This window comes from Chiloscyllium plagiosum, unplaced genomic scaffold (genome assembly GCF_037043375.1).
Source record: "Chiloscyllium plagiosum isolate Xiang-an unplaced genomic scaffold, Cpla_swu_hap1 HiC_scaffold_3, whole genome shotgun sequence".
In the NCBI taxonomy this organism is placed as follows: Eukaryota; Metazoa; Chordata; class Chondrichthyes; order Orectolobiformes; family Hemiscylliidae; genus Chiloscyllium; species Chiloscyllium plagiosum.
In genome coordinates, this window is record NW_028270141.1 from 156,700,193 (window position 1) to 156,725,220 (window position 25,028).

General features: G+C 47.9%; 1 protein-coding gene across 4 annotated transcripts in view; it reads right to left on the minus strand.

Annotated features, from left to right (window-relative positions):
• Positions 1-347: 347 nt before the first annotated feature.
• nvl (nuclear VCP like) overlaps positions 348-25,028 on the minus strand; it is a 71,238-nt gene continuing 46,557 nt past the window's right edge. For 3 of the 4 annotated variants that reach the window (XM_087984533.1, XM_087984537.1, XM_087984530.1), the window contains exons 17-24: positions 23,308-23,370; positions 21,987-22,106; positions 20,606-20,705; positions 12,189-12,295; positions 8,255-8,331; positions 4,581-4,669; positions 4,279-4,358; positions 348-811 (exon numbers count right to left, since the gene is read on the minus strand). In XM_087984533.1, coding sequence (XP_087840659.1) covers positions 761-811; positions 4,279-4,358; positions 4,581-4,669; positions 8,255-8,331; positions 12,189-12,295; positions 20,606-20,705; positions 21,987-22,106; positions 23,308-23,370 — 687 coding nt within the window. In that variant the 3' untranslated portion in view covers positions 348-760. Of the gene's footprint in view, positions 812-4,278; positions 4,359-4,580; positions 4,670-8,254; positions 8,332-12,188; positions 12,296-20,605; positions 20,706-21,986; positions 22,107-23,307; positions 23,371-25,028 lie in introns of those variants that run through there. The other variant, XR_015755050.1, reaches the window with a different exon arrangement.

Here is a 25,028-nt window from a genome sequence, read left to right on the forward strand (position 1 = left end):
TTACAGGTTAGTTGATGGAAATCTGGTACAATGGCTCATGCAAAGGCCTTCCCAGTGACACTGGGAAATTGTTACAGTTTCCTCGAATGTTCCTGTACAATGTGATATCTTGTGTCCAGCAGAGGAGGAGCTGGTGCTTTCCAGACATGAGGAGCTTGTCACAGTGTCCTTTCCTGTTGCTGTAGAGTCAATGACCATTTCCAGCTAAAGTGGTGGGAAATGTGTGGCAAGGTTAAGAGGTGACAGGTAGCTGCAGATCACCATCTCACACATTTCACTTCAAAGATGTCAGTGTTCCAGCATTCTCAACAAACCACTTCCTTTCCAAATGTAAGACAAACAGACTGCCCTTTTTAATACACCAGCTGCTTTATTTTTTCAGAAGCCTGTGTCTTAGAATAAAATACAAAGCAGCCATCAGTCAGCAAGAGGGAATATTACCAAGACAGACTGTAACCTAAGAGGAAATCCCACAAAAGGGTTCATTACCCCAGGGAAGAAGTTTCTTGGAGGCATTACAATTTGAAACACTATCATAGCCATGTTCGCCTCCTCAAAGTGACTGCCCAAGACTGATCCTGGTGACAGGAATTAAGTCAGGAAAGCTAAGTACTTCTAATAATACCCATGTACTCAGGAAGTGCAGCCCACTCAGTGAGATGTGCATGAAGTCATTCAAGTTCCTGTAAATGTTACAGCAAAATCCTGTGCAGAAAGACTCCAAACAGAAGCCAAGGGAAAGCAACAAGAACCACGTCCATCACAAAGACTGGCTGAGAGACTGTCGCAGCATTTCATACATCAACTGGTCCTGGAAAGGAGATCAGAAGAGAATGAGACAGTGGGTGAGGAAAGGCCAGAGAAGCCGGAAAAGAATGTGACATGAAAGGAGGCAAGGAAGCAACAACAGGAGGAGGTGGAGGCAGGTTGGAGACAGAGGTGGAGAGGAATTGACAAAACGAACATAAGTGTATTAACATCCAGCATTGACTGACTTAACTGAGAATCTATGATTAATAAACACACATGACTGCAAGAACTTGCTTTTCCAATAATGACCCAGTTCCCTTTGAAAGACAGGGCAAAAGTGAGGACTGCAGATGCTGGAAACCAGAGTCTAGATTAGAATGGTGCTGGAAAAGCACAGCAGGTCAGGCAGCATCCAAGGAGCAGGAAAATCAACGTTTTGGGCAAAAGCCCTTCATCAGGAATACAGCTCTATTCCTGATGAAGGGCTTTTGCCCGAAACGTTGATTTTCCGGCTCCTCGGATGCTGCCTGACCTGCTGTGCTTTTCCAGCCCCACTCTGATCTAAACTCCCTTTGAAAGACATCCTGGAGCATACCTCCAGCATACTGTTACACAATGCATTCCAGATCCAAACTCCTCACTGTCTTAATGTTGAAAACACATTGTGCTGAAGCTTTTTATCTCAAACTCAAAGACAAACTGAACAGATATCTCCGTTCACTAGAACAAGGGCAGTAAGAATAGGGAGGCCATTCAGGTCCATTTCATCATTCAATCCGATCCTGGCTGATCTTCTACTTCAGAGCCATTTTTCTGCAGCACTGACTCAGAACCCCGGTTCCTCTTAATCTATAGAAACCTATCGGTCTCAAACTTGAATGTACATAATGGCTGAGCCTCCAAATCCTCTGGAACAGAGAATTTCAAAGATTCAGCAACTTCGGAGTGAAGCAATTCCACCACATCGTAGACTGACATGGCCTACCCTGATCCAGAGATTCTTCCTCCTGGCTCTAGTTTTAGGGGATCTGTGCACAAACACAGGTACCGCAGGTAATCAGGAACGTTCATGGAATGTTGGCCCTTACCTCAATGGGTTGGAGTATAAGAGTAGGGATGTCTTACTGCAACTGTAGAAGGTGCTGGGGAGACCACATCTGGAGCACTGCCTTATTTAAGCAAAGATACCATCTCATTGGAAGAAGCTCAGAGAAGGTTCACTCAGATAAAATAGGAGATTAATTTAACAGCAAAGGTGAAAAATGTTGGGACTCTACTCCCTGGAGTTTAGAAGAACGAGAGATGATCTCATTGAAACATAATCAGATTCTAAGGAGTCTGACCGGGTCAATACTGAGAGGATGTTTCCCCTCATGAGGGGGTCTAGGACCAAGGGGCACAGTCTCAGAATAAAGGGACACCAATTTAAGACTGAAATTAGGAGGGATTTCTTCTCTCAGAGGATTGAGAGTCTTTGCTCCCACAGTTCTCTATGACAAGGAGTTCCTTGGGTATAATTAAGGCTGAGGCAGATAGATAGATTCTTGATTATGAAGAGAATCAAGGCTTATGGAGAAAATGCAGAAAAGTGGATGCGAAGAACATCAGATCAGCCATGAGCCTATTGCATGGCAGAGCAAGCTCAAGTGGCCAAATGGCCTCCTCCTGTTCCTACTACTTATAGTCTTACAGTCGGGCAGGAAGGAGGAAGAGCGAGGGGGTGACTGGAGGATTGGGGGTTGGAGGGGGAAACGGAGGGGTACAGTGTATTTTGGGGATGGGGGAATGGGTTAAGGCAACTGTGGAGTGGGATTGATTAGCTGTACGCACTATTGTTGGGAATACACGTCCACATTTAAAGGCAATGAAAGAAGCTGGAAGAAACTGAATTACTTGGACATTTTCTGGTTGGTAAAAGAATCATAGAACTGCTTGGAGTGATGTTAAACAGTACATAGCTGTAACCCATTTGACAATAACTAAAGCCGTCTGCTTTGGACTTTGGAGAAACAGATTGGGTAAATTTTCAAGGACATAAATAAGAAAGAGGGTTTGTTGCTGTAATTAGTAGAGAAAATTAAATCTGGCTTTGAGAAGACAAGAGAGTGTATGCTAATGGTTGCCTAGCAACCCTCTGCAGTCTTAAAATGCTGTTTTGCAGAGCCAGAAGGCAGAGTTAGAGAAATATCCCAGAGGGTCTCTGAAATTGTCCCTGGAAATCTGGCAGAGGGTCTATGTTATAGTATTTAGACCAGAGGAGGAGAAGCAAGCCAGTTAGCACACTGAGTCCACTTCACCATTCAATGCAAGTTTGGCTGCTCTGATCATCTTCAGCTCTACTTTCTTACCTTTCCTCCATAACCTTTGATTCCCTGTACTGATCGAAAACCAGTCTATCTCAGCCTCGAGTGTAGTCAACAGCTCTACAGCTTTCTGAGGTAGAAAAATTCCACAAATTCACTACCTTCCGAGAGAAGAAATTCTTTCTAACTAAACAACCCTTTATACTGAGATGATGCCCTCTAGTGCGAGACTCTCTCTTTGGGCGAAGCAACCTCTCCATATCTGTCCCGTAAAATTCTTCAAGAACTTTCCATTCCTGATTAAGGAGAATGTTGCACTGAGAGGGAACATCTTGGAGAGCTCTTCCAGCGAGGCCTTATGGGTACAGCTCAGGATTAAGTAAAGTGCAATCTCTATGATGGGGTTATACCATAGGTCTCCCAACAGCTAGCAGGAGATTGAGGGACAGATACACAGGCAGATCATGCAAAGGTGTAAAACTAACTCCGTTGTTGTAGTAGGTGATTTTAACTTCTCCATTATTGCCCTGTATAGTTTTAGCAAAACCTCCCTATTTTTATAATCAATTCCCTTTGAAATAAAAGGTCAACAATCCGTTTGGCTGCCTTATCCTTTGCTGAAATTATCCATCAGCTTTTAGTGATGTCTCTCCACCTGCTGAAGCCTGACGTAGAAGACTGTGAACAATTCTCAACAACTTGGAACCAAGTTGATTGGAGTCAGAACTGGACGGAGACCATCAATCTGTGTAACTCGGCCAGGTGAAAGGAAATTTCAGCCAATATGAGAAATGAACGTATTTCACCCTTTAGTTCCAGACAACTGATCCATATCAGTTTTCCTCCTGTTTAAAAAAAAATCCCACAATCTCTGCAGAGAACTTGTTTTTGTCGTGAGAGTCTATGTTTGGGATAAAGGGAATATAGTTTCAATTCGAGATTATGGTGGAGGTATAGACTAGAGTTTGCCATTTTCTTTAAGAATAAATCTTGACCCTAATAAACAGAATCCTTTAAGTTCTTATCGGAGCTTGGTGAGTGTTTCTTTTATTCTGGTTAGCAGGCGAAGTGTGGGATTGGTCATTTGGTGTTTGAATCAACCAATTTGCCTGGATGGGCTGGACTGTGCAGTATTGAGACTTAATTATCATGTAATCCTGCAGTCACAGTCAGAACAGTAGTGTGTACACTCTGAATACCGCTGCTTATTATTCTATGATCTCACCTTTTTACTCACGGAAGGCTTCACTTTCTCAAAGGCTGCTTCGAAATGATGTCGTGCCACCCGTATTCCTGAGCTGGGAGCTGAAAGGTTATAATAAATATAAAGATAAATAGGAAGAAATGGACCAGAAACTCTGGGCAGCAGGAGCTGGGATTCAAAGACTTGGGTAGAGGTGGGAACTCTGTAAAGTGTGGGGGGGAGGAAAGCGGCGACAGAGGCTCATGGACTTGGGGTGGGAGATCCAATCACTGAAGGGGAAGACTGCAGAGACAGGCTACCTCACATTGGGTTAATACTCTTACCTGGGGCTTGTTCGGAGGGCTGGCCAGACAGATGCTGTCTCAGGGCATTAATGGAAGCTTCACGTACCAGTGCGGACAGGTCTGCACCCCTACAGAGAACAAAATTGCAAATCAGCACCTTCACTCTCAACTGTGGGGAACAGCAAACTGCACAGAACAGTTCTCAAAACGCTATGATGAGATTTGCAGGAATTAAGGAAGAGTGTGTCCCAGGAATGACAGTACAAACAGTATATTGTGTACGGAGCATTACACAGAAACATAGAAAACAGGAGGAAAGGCCATTCGGCCCTTCAAGCCTGCTCCACCATTCAATATGATCATCGTGGCTGATCATCCACCTCAGTACCATGTTCCTGCTTTTCAACCCCCACACTCTGATCCCTTTAGTGCCAAGTGCTGTTCTCCTCCTGCTGAACTAGTCTAAACTCCCTACAATATCATCAGCAAATCTTCCCACAAAGATACTGGTCCCATTCTGATTCAGGTGCAGACCATCCTGCTTGTAGAGATCCCACCTTCCCCAGACACAGTCCCAGAGATCCAGGAATCTAAACCCCTCCCTCCTGCACCAACTCCAAGTCACCAATTCATCTGTCCTACTCTCCTATTTCTCTACTCACTAGCATGAGGCACAAGGAGTAATCCAGAGATTATAACTTTGAGGACCAGCTATAGCATAGATCCATGATCTCTTGATGCAAGACCTCATTCCATCTATGAGGAGAAAGTGAGGACTGCAGATGCTGGAGATCAGAGCTGAAAATGTGTTGCTGGAAAAGCGCAGCAGGTCAGGCAGCATCCAGGGAACAGGAGAATCGATGTTTCGGGCATAAGCCCTCATTCCTCATTCCTGAAGAAGGGCTTATGCCCGAAACGTCGATTCTCCTGTTCCCTGGATGCTGCCTGACCTGCTGCGCTTTTCCAGCAACATATTTTCAGCTCATTCTATCTATATTGTGGCACCCTTCTGTACCATGCGTCTGACTAGTTACCCTCTCCTTTCAGGGTGCCCTGCAGCTGCTCAGTGATATCCCTGACTTTGGAACTGCGGAGGCTTCACAACATCTTGGAGTTGCAGAAACATCTCTCTGTTCCCCATTTAACAAATCCCCTAAGAGTACTGCTCTTGCTTTCTTCTTCCCCACCTCCTGTACACTCAGACTGCTTGTGATGCCAGAAGCTTGGCTCTGTCTGCATTCCCTTGAGGAACTAGTACCCTCATCAGCTTCCAAAGGGAAAAGCAATTTGTGAACAGGACCCAGGTGTCCCCTACACCACCTGCTGGTTTCTTCTTGACCGCCTGGTGGTCACCCATTCCCTTTGTTCCTGCAGTGCCTTGCTACCCATGTAACTCTCAGCCTCATGGATGTGCTATGGTTATCTCCAGCCACCACTCAAACTCTGAATCCCAGAGCTCAGGCTTCTGCAGCTGGGAGCACGTGCTGCACATGTGGCAGTTTTGGATGGCGGTAAGGTGTGTGATTTCCCAAATATGACAGGACACACAAGTTCCACTGGCTAACTTCACCTGCCATGATTTAAAATGTAAAATTTACATAGTCCCTTTACCTTTTGTCCATTATCACCTGTTTCTTATTCTGACTGTTAATTATCTCTAGTGCATCTCCTTTTCAGTTAATTTTCAGTAAATAATTTTTTTTTTAAAGTAAATACTATTTAGGTAATTAACCTCTAAAGATAGGCCCTTACAAGTTCAGTCAGTCAACTCACTGCTTTCTTACGACATCACTGATTTTTCATGTCTCCTATTTATCTTTAATCTGAAAGCATTTTACTACAGATAATCAAAATAGCAACGATGCTAACTAAATAACTTACTGTTTTTCCATAATGTCACTCCTGTTTTGTGCTGGCCTTCTCTTTAGCTGTTTAAAAAGACCTTACATACGATCAACCAAAAAAAAAGGAAAAAGCACCTCATCCCCTCTGCACCAAACTCCCAGAATTACACACTTGCTTTGGCTGTGCTCCTCTCTCCAACCGCTCATTTGAGGTTTATCTCGATGAAGAATTCTACGTTATTACAGTCGTTCATCCAAAAGGGATTTCACACAACAAGACTGCCAGTTTATTGCTTACAGATTTCTTTGTTCGACATGACTTTGGAGAAACAGCTAAGCAAAACTTTCAAGCAGATAAAAGATAGCCTCTACTGTCTTAATCATAGAAGAAAAAGTGAACTCTGTTGGTTGGATAGCTGCTCTGTGTTGCAGCTCGATGTCAATGGTGTAAGTTTAACTCTCATATCAGTTGAGGTCAATTTGGAAGTCCAACCTCGTCCCTTGCCTGGGACACGGTGAGCCCCAGGTTAGACCATCACCGTTCCCCTCCCTCCTCCCTCCCTCCCTCCCCCTGCTCACCCTGACAAGGCAGCCCTCTGGTCCTCACACGACAGGAATTACTTTTACAACTGTCAGCAATTCAACAACATCGACAGGAAAGAGTGGACGTTAGGTCACATTCTATCATTTGCTTCCAGACCTTTGGACACAGGAATTGTTTCATCCCTTTACAAAGAAACACACTACCACCTCAGCACAAATTGTATTTGTGCACACGTGTGCCTGTGGGTTGGAATGGAAAGTTTTAATATTCCATCATTATTTAGATCATAATTACAGTTTATTATTTATTTTAAGAATAAGTTTTTTTCTCCCTTTAAACAACTGATTTTGTTTTTAATTAAAGAAGTCTGGCAGACATTTCTTGTCCAACAAGGTGAGGAATTAAACACTAACAACACTCAGTAGCAGCAGTGAATGCTATCTAAAACATGCATGACAGAAATTCAGCAATCTGCTCAGACTGCATCATCCTAACCCGCAAAGGAGAAAGTGAGGACTGCAGATGCTGGAGATCAGAGCTAAAAATGTGTTGCTGGAAAAGCGCAGCAGGTCAGGCAGCATCCAAGGAACATGAGAGACGTCCTATCGCATTTCCAACACCCCTCCCCCAAGTCCCTCCTCCCTACCTTTTATCTTAGCCTGCTGGACACACTTTCCTCATTCCTGAAAAAGGGCTTATGCCCGAAACGTCGATTCTCCTGTTCCCTGGATGCTGCCTGACCTGCTGCGCTTTTCCAGAAACACATTTTCAGCAGCATCCTAACCCGCAACCCTTACACGGAGAAGGAAAAGAACAACAGATAATGAGAACACCCCTAAAGTGAGCTCCCCTGCACTGTTGACATTGCAAGAACCCCACCAAGCCACTCACCATCTTGACTTGGAAATATATCACTCTCTTTCACTGTCACTATGTCAAAAACCTGGCACTCCCTCCCATATGCCACCGACACCTAATGGACTGCACCACCACCTTTGAGACAATTAGGGACTAGCATTAAATGCCGGCCCAGCAAGCGAGACACACACTCACGAGTGAACTAAAATAGAGTTTGGGTTTTCTGTGATAACCGCTGCAGGCTCCCTTTATCCACAGATCACATCAATCCTTCATAAAGTAGTTGTACATGACCTCCCTTATACAAAAACACTCCTCCCAAAGCCATGAGAATTTCAAAAACTCAGACAAGGAATGGAGAGAGGTACCATTGATTTAAATGCACAATTCTAAACGGGCAGGGACAGAGGGACCTGGGGCTGCTTGAGAATTGATCAGTGAATTGTGGTGAAACACAATAAACTCACGAGAAGCTGTCACAGCGCTGGTCACTGGCAATCACAGACAGATCAACATCAGAGTTCAATAGGGGATGGGTCCCAAACTGGAACAGAAAACAAATCAACAATAAATACCTCAAAAGCCCTCCTACACTATGTATACCTCCTCAATAGCACCACACACCCCTCACCGTCACCATGTATACCTCAATAGCACCACACATCCCTCACCGTCACCATGTATACCTCAATAGCACCACACATCCCTCACCGTCACCATGTATACCTCAATAGCACTGCACACCCCCTACCACCATGTATACATCCTTAATAGCACCGCACACACCCCCACCACCATGTATACCTCCTCAATAACACCGCGCACACCCCCACCATGTATACCTCCTCAAAGCACCGCACACACCCCCACCACCATGTATACCTCCTCAATAGCACCGCGCACACCCCCACCATGTATACCTCCTCAAAGCACCGCACACACCCCCACCACCATGGATACCTCCTCAATAGCACTGCACCCCCACCACCACCATGGATACCTCCTCAATAATACCGCACCCCCACCACCACCATGGATACCTCCTCAATAACACCACACCCCCACCATCACCATGTACACCTCCTCAATATCACCGCACCCCCCCATCACCATGTATACCGCCTCAATATCACCACACCCCCCCACTACCATGTATACCTCCTCAATAGCACCGCATACCCACCACCACCATGGATACCTCCTCAATAGCACTGCACCCCCACCACCATGGATACCTCCTCAATAACACCGCACCCCCCCACCACGTATACCTCCTCAATAGCACCACACCCCACCATCACCATGTACACCTCCTCAATATCACCGCACCCCCCCATCACCATGTATACCGCCTCAATAGCACCGCACCCCCCCACTACCATGTATACCGCCTCAATAGCACCGCATACCCACCACCACCATGGATACCTCCTCAATAGCACCGCATACCCACCACCACCATGGATACCTCCTCAATAGTACCGCACCCCCCCACCACGTATACCTCCTCAATAGCACCGCACCCCTCCATCATGTATACCTCCTCAATAGCACCGCACACTCCCATGTATACCTCCTCAATAGCTTTGCACACTACCACCACCACGGTGTATACATCCTCAACAGCATCGCACACTCCCACCACCACCACCATGTATACCTCCCTCAATATCACCACACACCCCCACCACCATGAATACCTTCTCGATATCACCGCACACCCTTCACCATCACCATGTATATCTCAATAGCACCGCACACCCCCCCATCACCATGTATACCTCCTCAATATCACCGCACACCCCCCACCATGTATACCTCCTCAATATCACCGCACACCCTTCACCATCACCATGTATACCTCAATAGCACCGCACCCTCCCACCACCATGTATACCTCCTCCATATCACCGCACACCCCCACCACCATGTATACCTCCTCAATAGCAACGCACCCCCCCACCACCATGTATACCTCCTCCATATCACCACACACCTCCCCAACATGTCTACCTCAATAGCACTGCACCCCCCCACCACCATGTATACCTCCTCAACAGCACTGCACACCCCCTACCACCACCATGTATACCTCCTCAATAGCACCACACCTCCACTATGTATACCTCAATAGCACCGTGCACCTCCCCCACCATGTGTACCTCCTCAATAGCACCACGCACCCCCCACCACCACCATGTGTCCCTCCTCAATAGCACCACACCCCCCACCATGTGTCCCTCCTCAATAGCACCACACCCCCCACCATGTGTACCTCCTCAATAGCACCACGCACCCCCCACCACCACCATGTGTCCCTTCTCAATAGCACCACACCCCCCACCATGTATATCTCCTCAATAGCACCGCACAACCCCCCATGTATACCTCAATATCACCGTACCTCCCCACCATGTATACCTCCTCAATATCACCGCACCCCCCCACAATCATGTATACCTCAACAGCACCACACAACCCCCCCATCACCATGTATACCTCCTCAATAGCACTACGCCCACCCCAATCCCCCAGCATGTACATCTCCCACCCACTACCAAATAGTGATAGAGAGAGCCAGTTAAAGGTGAATAGGAAGGAACCTAGATTAATATGGGCCAAGGGCTGGCAAATGGGACTAGGTTGATTTAGGATATCTAGTCGGCGTGGACAAGTGGATCAAAGGGTCTGTTCCCATGCTGTACATCTCTACAACTCCAAGCACCAAATGGAGAGATGGGGACAGTAAGACAGACCAAAGGGGAAGGCAGAGAGGCAGAACAAGAGACACTGAGAAAGAGATACAGTGAGTATTAGAGAGAAAGCTGTAGAGATAGAGATAGGGGTGGTATAGGGGGAGAGGGGGATGGGAGAAAGTTGGGGGGGGGGGATGATCCGTTGGGGTGGGAAGCAAGCTGAGATGTGAGAGGATGACAGAAGGAGAGGAAACAATGGGAAGGGGGTGGGGAGACTGACAGAAGCAGGAGGCAGCTCTAGCCTCATGATCTGATGCTGCTTCACGTGATGAACTCAATCAGGAGCCAGTCCAGCTCAGTGGGATTTGTTTTTATTCACTTACAGGATGTGGGTGTCGCTGGCTGATCAATGTTTATTGCCTATCCCTAGTTGCCCTCACGGTGGTGGGTTGACCCACAATGTCCTAAGGGAGGGAATTACAGGAGTTTTACCCAGTGACAGTGAAGGAACAGGGATATATTTCCAAGTCAGGATAGTGAGTGGCTTGGAGGGGAACTTGCAGAGGGTGGTGTTCTCAAGTATCTGCTGCCTTTGGCCTACTAGACCCTAGAAGTGTTTGTGGGTTTGTCAAGACAAGAGTCAAAACAGAACAAAGAGGCTGACTCTGAATTGCCCCCTGCAGATATCGAGCAAGCCAATCAGTTGTATGACCCCGAAGGTGAATAGTGACAAGGCCTAGCACAGCAGGATGCATCAGGAAACAAGAACAGCTCCCATGTGATGGAAAAATTACACTTAATGGTAAAGTCCTAGGGAGTGTTGCTGAACAACGAGACCTTGGAGTGCAGGTTCATAGTTCCTACAAAGTGGAATCGCAGGTAGATAGGATAGTGAAGGAGGCATTTGGTATGCTTTCCTTTATTGGACAGAGCATCGAGTACAGGAGTTGGGAGGTCATGTTGCACCTGTACATGACATTGGTTAGGCCACTTTTGGAATATTGTGTGCAGTTCTGTTCTCCCACCTATTGGAAGGATGTTATGAAATGTGAAAGGATTCAGAAAAGATTTACAAGGATGTTGCCAGGGTTGGAAGATTTGAGCAATAGGGAGAAGCTGAATAGGTTGGGGCTGTTTTCTCTGGAGCGTAGGAGGCTGAGGGGTGACCTTATAGAGGTTTATAACATCATGAGGGGCATGGATAGGGTAAATAGACATGGTCTTTTCCCTGGGGTCGAGGAGTCCAGAACTAGCGGGCATAGATTTAGGGTGAAATGGGGAAAGATATGAGAGAGACCTAAGGGGTAACTTTTTCACGCAGAGGATGGTGCGTGTATGGAATGAGTTGCCAGAGGGAGTGGTGGAGGCTGGTATAATTACAACATTTAAAAGGCATCTGGATGGGTGTCTGAATAGGAAGGGTTTGGAGGGATATTGTCCAAGTGCTGAGAAATGGGACTAGGTAAGGTTAGGATATCTGATCGACATGGACGGGTTGGACTGAAACGTTTGTTTCCGTGCTGTACGTCTCTATGACTACGAAATAGTGGCAGACGAGTGAGCATGTGCTGACATGGGGGCCACAACTGTGGAGGGGGAGGGAGATCATACTGAGCAGCTGAATCCTGTGGACTGGGCAGAAAAAGCAATTGTGACAAACGGAAGAGGAAACGACCCTGGGAGTATCAGAATTCCCCTCTTTTACCTTTGTCAAAGTTTGCAAGATAGCAAATCGGTCTGAGGCCTTCGGTAATCCAATATATAACGTCTTATCCAGTCGGCCAGGTCGCAGCACAGCAGGATCAATAATATCTGATCAGAAATTACAGCAAACTGTCAACATGGACTGCTTGCACCAAACAGTCTGTTTCCTGCTGGATGACTCTGTCACAACATAACCGCCATTAATCAGACACCCGTCACCATAACCGCTGTTCACCCAAGCCTCATTACTGTAACTGCCATTACCCCAGACCAGTCATTATAAACACCATTAACCCAAGCCCCTGGAACCCCATCACTATAACCACCATTAACCAGGCATGTGTCATCACAAGTAACATGAAATCATTCCATCACCAATCAAACCTCAGACGTGACCTTCCTTGACAAAGCCCTGCTGCTTAACCTTGATTAATCCTTGCCTCTTTAAGTGGAGATTAATTCTGTCCCTCAAATGTCTCCAGTAGATTTTTGGCAACAGATGTTAGACTCACCAGCTTGAAGTTCCCTAGTTTATTCCTAGCACTCTTCTTGAATAGTGGTACATTTGCTGTCTACAAGTCCTCTAGCACCCTCCCTGTGGCCAGAGAGGATTTGAAAATTAATGTCAGGACTCCTACAATCTCCTACGTTGTTTCCCTGATGTGCCTGAGGCACATCTCAAACGGTTCTGGGGATTTACTTGTTTTAAGATAGTAAAACCACTGATACCTCCACCCTCTCATCTGTAATTTGTTCAATAATATTACAGTTCTCTTCCCTGACTTCTATACCGACTGCATCTTTATCCATTATAGAAAAGGACGCTAAGTACTCATTTAAAACCTCACCTGCACCTTCGAGCTGCCACCTTGGGGCCCATAAGGGACTTCTCTTTCCCTGGTTATTCTCTTGTCCCTAATATCCTTTGAAATTGCCTTTGGATTATCCTTTATTTTACCCACCAGGGTTTCCCCTTCACTTTGATAATTTCATTTTAAGCAATCCTCTGCCCTTTTTTCTGCCTTTAAAGTTTCTGAGGTTTTAAGCACTCATTAGCCACCCTTTATCCTTCCTGAATTGGCAACATTTCTCGATATCTAGGGTTCAGCCACGCTTCACCTTTACAGAAACACATCAATCCTGCATGTTTTGAAAGATTCCCACTGCTCCGATGAAGATTTTCCAGCAAGTAGCTGAACCCAGTCCATTTTGGCCAGCCCCTGTTTTATTACATTAGAATCCATTCATCTCCCCTTTATTCTCAGCTTACTCGTGTTCCTTTCCAAATTTACCTTCACCATTACTGAGTTACCTTCATTATTACTGAGTTACCTTCACCATTACTGAGTTACGGCCACAATCACCAGGGGCTCTCCCATTGATACTCCTCCCACTTGCTTGGCTTCTTTCCCTAAAATTAAGTCCCGCACAGTCCCTCTGTTGTAGGACTTTCTATATGTTGGCTTAAAACGATCTCCTGTGTGGACGAAGAATTCTGCCCACTCTAAGTCTTTAATATTTTTTGCCTAATATTTAAAACCACTATTAGGAGATATATAAATTTCTGAGACTTGCTGATACATCTTTGTTTCTGGATTGTTTGAGGGTCTATAGTGCACTCCCAGCAATGTGATTGACCTCTTTTTTTATTATTATGAAGTTCAACCCAAATGGCCTCAACAGAGCAGCCACCATTCCACCATTCCTCCTAAGACAGTACAAACTGAGTGCAGATGCTGGAAACCAGATTCTGGATTAGAGTGGTGCTGGAAAAGCACAGCAGTTCAGGCAGCATCCGAGAAGCAGGAACATTGACATTTCGGGCAAAAGCCCTTCATCAGCAATACAGGCAGAGTGCCTGAAGGGTGGAGAGATAAATGAGAGGAGGGTGGGGGGGGTGGGGAGAAAGTAGCATAGAGTACAATAGGTGAATGGGGTGGGGGTGAAGGTGATAGGTCAGGGAGGAGGGTGGAGTGGATAGGTGGAAAAGAAGATAGGCAGGTAGGACAGGTCATGGAGACAGTGCTGAGCTGGAAGTTTGGAACTGGGGGGAGGTGGGGGAAGGGGAAGTGAGGAAACTGGTGAAGTCCACATTGATGCCCTGGGGTTGAAGTGTTCCGAGGCGGAAGATGAGGCGTTCTTCCTCTAGGCTTTGGGTGGTGAGGGAGTAGCGGTAAAGGAAGCCCAGGACCTTCATGTCCTCAGCTGAGTGGGAGGGGGGAGTTGAAATGTTGGGCCACGGGGCAGTGCGGTTGATTGGTCCGGGTGTCCCAGAGATGTTCCCTAAAGCGCTCTGCTAGGAGGCGCCCAGTCTCCCCAATGTAGAGGAAACCACATCGGGAGCAACAGATACAATAAATGATATTGCTGGATGTGCAGGTAAAACTTTGATGGATGCGGAAGGCTCCTTTAGGGCCTTGGATGGAGGCGAGGGAGGAGGTGTGGGCGCAGGTTTTGCAATTCCTGCGGTGACAGGAGAAGGTGCCACGATGGGAGGGTGGGTTGTTGGGGGGGGCGTGGACCTGACCAGGTAGTCACGGAGGGAACGGTCTTTGCGGAAAGCGGAAAGTGGTGGGGAGGGAAATATATCCCTGGTGGTGGGGTCTGTTTGGAGGTGGCGGAAATGTCGGCAGATGATTGGGTTTATGCGAAGATTAGTAGGGTGGAAGGTGAGTACCAGGGGGTTCTGTCCTTGTTATGGTTGGAGGAGTGGGGCCTGAGGGCGGAGGTGCGGGATGTAGACGAGATGTGTTGGAGGGCATCGTTAACCATGTGGGAGGGGAAATTGCGGTGTCTAAAGAAGGAGGCCATCTGGTGTGTTCTGTGGTGGAACTGCTCCTCCTGGGAGCAGGCGGAGGAATTGGGAATACGGGATGGCATTTTTGCACGAGGTAGGGTGGGAAGAGGTGTAATCTAGGTAGCTGTGGGAGTCGGTGGGTTTGTAAAAAATGTCAGTGTCAAGTCGGTCGTCATTAATGGAGATGGAGAGGTCCAGGAAGGGGAGGGAGGTGTCAGAGATGGTCCAGGTAAATTTAAGGTCAGGGTGGAATGTGTTGGTGAAGTTGATGAATTGCTCAACCTCCTCGCAGGAGCACGAGGTGGCGCCAATGCAGTCATCACTGTAGCGGAGGAAGAGGTGGGGAGTGGTGCCGGTGTATGGACTGTTCTACGTAGCCAACAAAGAGACAGGCGTAGCTGGGGCCCATACGGGTGACCATGGCTACCCCTTTGGTCTGGGTGAAGTGGGAGGATTCGAAGGAGAAATTGTTAAGGGCGAGGACCAGTTCGGCCAAACGAATGAGTGTGGGTGGAAAGGTACTGTTGGAAATGTCGGGAGAGGAAGAAACGGAGGGCTTGGAGACCCTGGGTCATGGCGGATGGAGGTGTAGAGGGATTGGATGTCCATGGTGAAGATGAGGCATTGGAAGCCGGGGAAACAGAAGTCTTGGAGGAGGTGAAGGGTGTGGGTGGTGTCTCGAACATACGTGGGGAGTTCCTGGACTAGGAGGGATAGGACAGTGTCGAGGTAGGTAGAGATGAGTTCAGTGGGGCAGGAGCATGCTGAGTCAATGGGTCAGCCAGGGTGGTCAGGCTTGTGGATCTCGGGAAGGAGGTAGAACCGGACAGTGCGGGGTTCCTGGACTATGAGGTTGGAAGCTGTGGGTGGGAGATCTCCTGAGGTGATGAGGCCCCACCCCCACCCTACCCTCATTTATCTCTCCACTCTTCAGGCGCACTGCCTGTACTCCTGATGAAGGGCCTTTGCCCAAAACGTCGATTTTCCTGCTCATCGGATGCTGCCTGAACTGCTGTGCTTTTCCAGCACCACTCTACTCCTAAGACAATAATTAGCTCCTTGATTAATACTACGACACTATCGCTTGTACACCCCCTCCCTGTCTCGCCTGTTGATTTTATACACCAGAATATTGAGCTGCCAGTTGTGTTCCCACCTCACCCATGCTTCTGTAATAACAATAGCATATCCCCATTAATACCATACCAAACCTGTCTGCCTTAATAACAAGGCTCTCTGAATTAAAATAAATGCCACCTTGCACTGCCATGCTCCCTTGACTGTTTGGTCCCACATTACAGACTTGCTTGTTTTTATCTTCTGTATTTGTCTGTGCATAATTCCCTAATGGATGCAAGGATGTAATTATATTGGAGACAGTTCAGAGGAGACACACGAGATTAACACCAGAGATGAAAGGCTTGTCTGAGCAGAGACGGTGCAATTTAGGAACTCTCCAGAGTTTTGCAGCATGAAAGGAGATCTAATTGAGGGATACAGGATGCTAAGAGAGTCTTACAATGGAGATGGAGACAAGATATTTCCTCTTGTGAGTGAACTTGAATAAGTGGTCACAGCTTTAAGGTAAAGGGGGGGGGGGGGGAGATTTCAATCAGAGACGAAAGATTACTTCTCTCAAATGAGTGTGACTCTGTGGAATTCACTCCCCCAGAGTGCCATGTATACCAGGACAGTGAATCAATTTCAGGAGGAGATTGGCACAGATTTAATTAGTAATCGGCTTAAAGGGTTGTGGAGAGCAGGCAGGAAAGTGGCGCGAGGCTGAGACAAGATCATCCACTATAGTATCAAATAAAAGAGCAGACTGAAAGGGCTGATAGGGGAGAAAGTGAAGACTGCAGATGCTGGAGATCAGAGTAGACCTGAAAAAGCACAGGTCAGGAGCAGGAGAATCGACGGTTCGGGCAAGAGCCCTTCATCAGGAGTGAGGCTTGTGAACCGATGGGGTGGAGAAATAAATGGGATGGGGGAAGTAGCTGAGAATGCGATAGGTTGACAGAGTTGAGGGCAATGGTGACAGGTCAGAGAGGAGGGTGGAGCAGATAGGTGGAAGGAAAATGGATAGATCAGACAGGTCATGAGGACGGTGCCGAGTTGGAAGATTGGATCTGGGATAAGGTGGGGGGAAGAAATGAGGAAACTGGTGAAATCCACATTGATGCTGTGTGGTTGGAGGGTCCCAAGGTGGAAGATGAGGCGTTCTTCCTCCAGGCATCGGTGGTTAGGGCGTGGCAATGGAAGAGGCCCAGGACCTGTGTGTCCTTGGCAGAGTGGGAGGGGGAGTTGAAATGTTCAGCCACGGGGCAGTGGGGTTGATTGGTACAGGTGTCCCAGAGATGTTCTCCGAAGCGGTCTGCAAGTAGGCATTCTGTTTCCCTAATGTCGAGGAGACCGCATCGGGAGCAACAGATACAGTAAATGACATATGTGGAAGTGCAGGTGAAACTTTGATGGATGTGGAAGGCTCCTTTGGGGCCTTGGACGAAGGTAAGGGAAGAGGTGTGGGCACAGGTTTTGAAAATTCCTGTGGTGGCAAGGGAAGGTGCCAGGAGGGGAGAGTGGGTTTGTGAGGGGGCATGGACCCGATAAGAGAGTTATGGAGGGAATGGTAATTACGGAAAACAGATAGGGGAGGGGAGGAAAATATATCTCTGGTGGTGGGGTCCGTTGGTAGGTGGCGGAAATTGCAGAAGATGATGCAATGAAAATGGAGGTTGGGGTAGAAGGCGAGGACCAGGGGGGTTCTGTCCTTGTTGCAGTTGGAGGGGTGAAGTTCAAGGACGGAGGTGCAGGAAGTGGATGAGACGCTGGAGGGCATCATTGACCACAAGGGAGGGGAAAGTATGGTCTTTGAATGAGGCTGCCATCTGGTGTGTTCTGTGGTGGAATTGGTCCTCCTGGGAGCAGATGCGGTGGAGGCAGAGGAATTGGGAATAAGAGGTAGAGGTTTTACAGGAGGCAGGGTGGGAGGTGGTGCAGTTCAGATAGCTGTGGGAGCCGGTGGATTTGTTGAAGATGTCAGTGTTGAGTTGGTCACCACTGATGGAGATGGAGAGGCCCAGCAAGGGGAGGGAGGTGTCTGAGATGGTCCGGGTGAACTTAAGTTCGGGGTGAAACATATTGATGAAGCTGATGAACTGCTCAACCTCCTCGCGGGAGCACAAGGTGGCGCTGATACAGTCATCAATATGAAAAGGTGAGGAATGGTGTCAGTGTAACTGCGGAAGGTGGACTGTTCCATGTAACCAACACAGACAGGCATAGCTGGGGCTCATGCAGGTGCCCATGGCTACCCCTTTGGTCTGAAGGAAGTGGGAGGATTCAAAGAAGACATTATTGAGGATGAGGACCAGTTTAGCCAAACGAATGAGTGTGTCAGTGGAGGGGTACTGGTGGGGACATCAGGAGAGGAAGAAGAGGAGGACTTGGAGGCCCTGGTCTTGACGGATAGAGGTGTTTAGGGACTGAATGTCTGTGGTGAAGATGAGGCATTGGGGGCCAGAGAAATGAAAATCTTGGAGGAGGTGGAGGGCATGGGTGGCGTCCCGAATGTATGTGATGAGTCCCTGGACCGGGGGGATAGGACAGTATCAAGCTATGTGGAGAGGAGTTCGGTGGGGCAGGAGCAGGCCGAGACGATGGGTCGGCTGGGGTGGTCAGGCTTGTGAATCTTGGGTAGGAGATAGAACCTGACGGTGTGAGGAACCCAAACTAGGAGGTTGGAAGCTGTGGGTGGGAGATCCCCCGAGGTGATGAGGTCATGTATGATCTGGAAGATGATGGATTGGTGAGGGGGGTGAGGTTATGGTCAAGCAGTAGAGGAGTTGTCTTTGAGTTGGCACCTGGCTTCAGCAGTGTAGAGGTCAGTGCGCCAAACTACTACTGTGCCCCCCCCCTTTGTCTGCTGGTTTGATGGTGAGGTTGGGGTTGGAGTCAAGGGAGTGGAGGGCTGCACGTTGAGAGGGCGAGAGGTTGGAGTGCGGGAGGGGGTTGGACAGTTGAGACGGTCGATGTCCCGGCAGCAGTTGGAAATAAAGAGATAGAGGTTGAGTAACAGACCAGCATGGGACATCTAGTTGGATGGGGTGTGTTGGAGGTGGGAAAAAGGGGTCCTCAGAAGGTGGGCGGGAGTTTTGGTGGAAAAAGACTGGAGACGGAGGAGGAAGTGTTCGATGTCACAACATGTTGAATTCATTGATCCGGGAGCAGAGGGTGATGAAGGTAAGGCCTTTGCTGAGGACTGATCATTCGTGCTCAGTGAGGGGGAGGTCTGGGGGGGTAGTGAAAACTTGGCAGGGCTGGGAGCTGGGATCTGGTCTACAGCTGGAGCTGGGAGTGGGGTTGGAGACTGTAACTGGAGTGGGTGTGGTAGTAGAGAGACCAAGGGTGAAGTCATTTATGGAAGTGACACTCACCCGGGCCTCAGGGGGTCAGAGATGGTGACTGTGGGATCCACAGGGGCGGACGTGGCACAACGCATTCCATAGGTGATTCTGTCAGCAGTGTTCAGGTGGATGGCGTCAGTGGGGGTTGAAGTGGTTGTGGCGTAGGTGATGTCAGTCGGGGCAGAAGTGATTGCGGCAGCGGCAACACCCGGGGCGGAAGCGATGTTCTGGTTAAGCCTTGCGTTGGTTTTGGTGGCGGTGGATCTTACAGCGGTCACGGCAGATCTTGTCATGGCCTCAGCAGCAGTTGTCTGGCGATCATGGAGTGGCATGGTCAGCTGTGGCTGCGCGCTGTCGAGTGGCGGGGACGGAAGTGACGTCATCGTTCGCCACCATGGTGATGGCTGGAGGAATCCCGAATATCGAGGTAGGTACATGAAAGTTTGCTACACTTCCAATTTTAGATGTCAGATATTGTGTTGAAAAGGTGTTTGTTAAGTGTGTGAATTCTGCTGAGGATGTAAAACAGCAGAGGTGCTTTGCAATTCTGGGAGAGTGTGGCCCTCAGCTGAAGTAGGACTGACTGTGGTGGCGGCGCATGGCTGCGAGTGTGGAGCAGAGGATCCGGAAGGAGAACAGTTTCTGGGGGCTTTGAATTTGAAGTAGTCAAGGGGCTGAATGGCCTACTCCTAGTTCTCATGTTCTTCTTTTCTACTGCACCTCCACTCTCTACCACAACCCCCTGCCAAATGAGTTTAGACTAATCAAACTAAATTCAATATTTAACTAAATTCAGCCAGATTCCCCAACCTTTCATTCGAGCCTGGCTGGTGATGTCCTTGTGATTGAATGACCTTCAACACTAACCTGAGGGGGAGCTTCCACACACTGTTTCCCAACACAATCACCCCACAGCGACACACCACCCTGAGAGAGGGCTTCCACACACCCTCTCCCAACACAACCACACACCACCCTGAGAGAGAGCTTCCACACACCCTCTCCCAACACAACCACCCTGAGGGAGAGCTTCCACACACCGTCCCCCCAACACAACCACCCCCTAAGTCCCACACCACCCTGAGGGAGGATTTCCACACACCGTCTCCCAACACGATCACCCAACAGCTACATTCCACCCTGAGGGGGAGCTTCTGCAAACACAACCACCATACAGCTGCACTCCAACCCACTCTGCCTCAGCCTGACATTTACCTGGTCTGTTTGTGGCTGCCATGATAAAAACCTGCTTCCGAGTCTCCAGGCCATCCATCTCTGTCAGCAACTGGTTCACCACACGCACACTGGCACCTGACTGGGGAAGGTGAGCCAAGCGAGAAGGGAGGGAGAGGGGTATGTGTGTGAAAGTGCAAGAGTGAGAAAGGAGGACAGTGAACAAGGAGAAAGAGAAAGGAGAGAGAAAGAAAGGACAAGGAAGGAACAAGTGATTGGACGGGGGGAAACACGTGGGAACAAAATATTGAGGACTGTGAGAAACATGAGAAATAAAAACCACACCAAACTAAATAAGGTTAATACTAGTCTACAGGACACAAACAGCAAACAAACAACCCAGTAATTTATGATACTAAACCACAGAATCATTGACATTGGATAATAAACAACCCGCCAGGTTCACTGGCCTTGCCTTGCCTTAAGATAACGTAGGACATTCCACATTGACCCAGAACTCGCCATGGCTACCTTCTGTTCCAATCCCACAAGCAGCATCGAGTGATGGAGTTAAAACTCACCTTATGCTCTCATCCCTAAGGACAGAGTCTAATGATAGAGTTAAATCTCACCTTGTGCTCCTATTCCCAAGGAAGAGTCAATGTTGGAGTTACAGCAAGCACTGTTTTAACTGATACCCTCGATAAACTGGCAAAAACGGTGTACAAGGCGACCTCCGTATCAGCAGGTCCAGGTTCCTTGGTTTCAGTTTCCTGTGGCCTAAACATATTAGAGGGGACTTTCCAGAACCAGGGACTGGGGGCTGCCAAGAAGGTAAATTACCATTTAAATGGATGGGGTCACTCCTATCCATGGTTTTGGGCTTCTGCGGTGAGTCTTGGAACGTAACCAGTGTGGGTACGGGGGAAACTACTGTATCTGAAATACTGTAAACTTACTGTATTATCGCAGTGTTCGAGTAGTCAGTCAGTGACTGAGAAAGTTCTCTGTTGGTAAGTTTTATTTAAGGCAAAGTTGCATTATTATTTAAGTGATTTATGCTGTAAATAAAGTGTAACACTCTGCATACTCCCTGTATAGCATTTCTACTACTGCGTGTTTTTACGTGGATCTCTTGATCAACTTGAATATTCCTGCTCCGATAGGTGCCAGTTAATAAAACGTTTGCTGTCTAACTGACTTCTTGCTCTTATCCCTGAGGGGAGAGTGTAACAATGGAGTTCAAACTCATGAGATCTGACCCTCTAAGACATAAAAATAAAAGATACAGGAACAGTATTAGGCCGTTCAGCCCATCCAGTGTGCTCTGCTATTTGACTGTGGCTGATATATTTCTCAACCCCACGTTCCTGGCATCTCCTCATACCCTGGATAGAGTCTAAAAGATGGAGTGAAAACTCACCTCATGTTCTGATCTCCGAGGGCAGAGTGAGTCCAATTCATCAAAAAAAATGACACAAGGTGCTGAATTCCTAGCTCGCTGGAACACTTGTCGTACTGCCCGTTCACTCTCACCAACGTACTGCAGTTAAACAAACATCAGGACACCGTAACACGGTTAGAAAAAACAGACATAACCTTGGTAATACTCTGGGTCTCAGGGCCCCATTACTTCCCATAACACAGAGACAACGATGGGAAAATGAAGACTATGGGTCCCACCTCACATTTACCACTGGTAGCTCAGTCCCAAAATACATCCTGCTTCATGGTGCTCTTACACTTGAGATCAAGGGTTCATTTCGTCATCCTTTAGCATAGAGCACAGGATGACAGTGAACTGCAGGACTGAGAGAGCCTGACACAGTCCAAGGTGGCTCTCTGGGTCACAGGAAGATGTGATCTGATGAATGTGCCGTGTGGAACTGAGGGAGCCAGGCCCTGTCAGCAAGGGAGAGGGTGTGTTCCAATCAAGGACACCTTGCACTGTGGGGGCATGGTCAGGATATTCTGCAAAGTCACTAGCGCAGCTGTATGCTGTTATAAAGGTGTAGCTGATACTGTAACTTCGAGAGAGAGTGAAAGCTGGCAAGGACTGACTGAAAACACAGTATGCTGAACAATTTAAAAATGTAACATTTGGCCGCGGAACAAATAGTTGGAGTTGCATTGCCATGGTACTCAACAAATTCAAATTCGGCCAATCAGTTTAAATTATGCCCCAAGATACCAACATCCAATCGAATTTGAATTTTAATGTTTTCATGACATCAAACCAAAGAGACATATTAAAATCTGGTATTTTTAACATTTGTGGAGAACAGTGGAGATTGACAAAAAGCAGCCAACCACCAAACGACTGCGAACTGAATAGCTCTCTGAAAGGTACCTGTATGGAAGAAATTTGTGCACAAGACCAAAGACAACGCAGGAAAATCTACAAAGGAGAATTGACACAGCTGGCTGGTTTTGAAAAGTGATTTTCTTTTTGCAAAACAATTTTTAAAAAAAATCAGACCACTATTGTGGAGTGGGAGATAAAAGATAGGTTTAAGAGGAAGGAATTGTAAATAGATATTGTGTAATGTTCTCATTTGGACTTAAATAATAAAATTTGGGGTCAAGAGTATAGTACTGAAAAAGCACAGCAGGTCAGGCAGCATCCGAGGAACAGGAAAATCGACATTTTGGGTATAAACCCTTCATCGGATGAGCTTTTCTATATGCCTGGTTTAAATTAGCAGAGGGGTTTACCCTGTGTCGTAACAATCCTCATGACTCACCATGTTTAACAGCTCAGGTCCTTTCACAGAGATGAAATTCAGTCCAGACTCATTCGCAACAGCCTAGAGACAGAAGTAAATTATTGATCAACCTGAAATTAAAGTACATTTTTAATCACAATCAAACTTACTTCTCAGTGAGATTGCCCAGTGTCACTGTTCCCAAAAAGAGTATGAGATACTCACCACCCAGTGACGACAGTCTTCTGACCCCACACACATCAGCCACTGACTACAGCCTCCCACCAATGACTGCACTCACTGCCGAGTGAGTGCAGTCTCCCACTATTGACAGCACTCACATCACCCACTGACTACAGTCTCCCACTACTGACAGCACACACACCACCTGACTACAGTCTCCCACTACTGACAGCACACACACCACCTACTGACTACAGTCTCCCACTACTGACAGCACTCACACCACCCACTGACTACAGTCTCCCACTACTGACAGCACACACACCACCTACTGACTACAGTCTCCCACTACTGACAGCACACACACCACCTACTGACTACAGTCTCCCACTACTGACAGCACTCACACCACCCACTGACTACAGTCTCCCACTACTGACAGCACTCACACCACCCACTGACTACAGTCTCCCACTACTGACAGCACACACACCACCTACTGACTACAGTCTCCCACTACTGACAGCACACACACCACCCACTGACTACAGTCTCCCACTACTGACAGCACACACACCACCTACTGACTACAGCCTCCCACACTGACAGCACTCACTCTCTAGTGACTACAGTCTCCCACTACTGACAGCGCACACACACCACCCAGTGACTACAATCTGCCACCACTGAAAGCACACAAACTGCCCAGTGACTACAGTCTCCTGACAGTGACCCCACACACACACACCACCTAGTGACTACACTCTTGGACCACAGAGCACACAAACCACCGAGTCACTACAATCTCCCACCACTGACAGCACACACACTGCCCAGTGACTAGCCTCCCAACATTGACAGAACCCCCCCAGTGGCTAGTCTCCCAATGACAGCGCACACACACCAACCAGTGACTACAGTCTCCCACCACTGACAGCACACACACACCAACCAGTGACTACAGTCTCCCACCACTGACCCCACACACACCTAGTGATTGGTCTCGCACCACAGCACACACACCACCTAGTGACTATAGTTTCCCACCAGTGACCCCACACACGCCACCTATTGACTACAGTCTCCCACCACTGACAGCATACACACCACCAGTGACTACAGTCTCCCAGTGACAGCACCCATACCTCCCAGTGAATACAGTCTCCTATCAATGACAGCACCCATACCACCCAGTGACTACAGTCTCCCACCACTGACATCACACACTACCCAGTGACTAGCCTCCCAATGACAACACACACATTGCCCAATGAGTAGTCTCCCATCACTGATAGTATGCACACCACCCAGTGACTACAGTCTCCCAGTGACAGCACCCATACCACCCAGTGACTACAGTCTCCCACCACTGACAGCGCACACACCATCCAGTGACTACAGTTTCCCACTACTGACAGTACACACACCACCAGTGACTACAGTCTCCCACCACTGACCCCACACACATCACCCCAGTAACTAGTGTTCCACCACTGACCCCACACACACTACCCAGTGACTACAGTCTCCCACCACTGACAGCGCACACACCATCCAGTGACTACAGTTTCCCACTA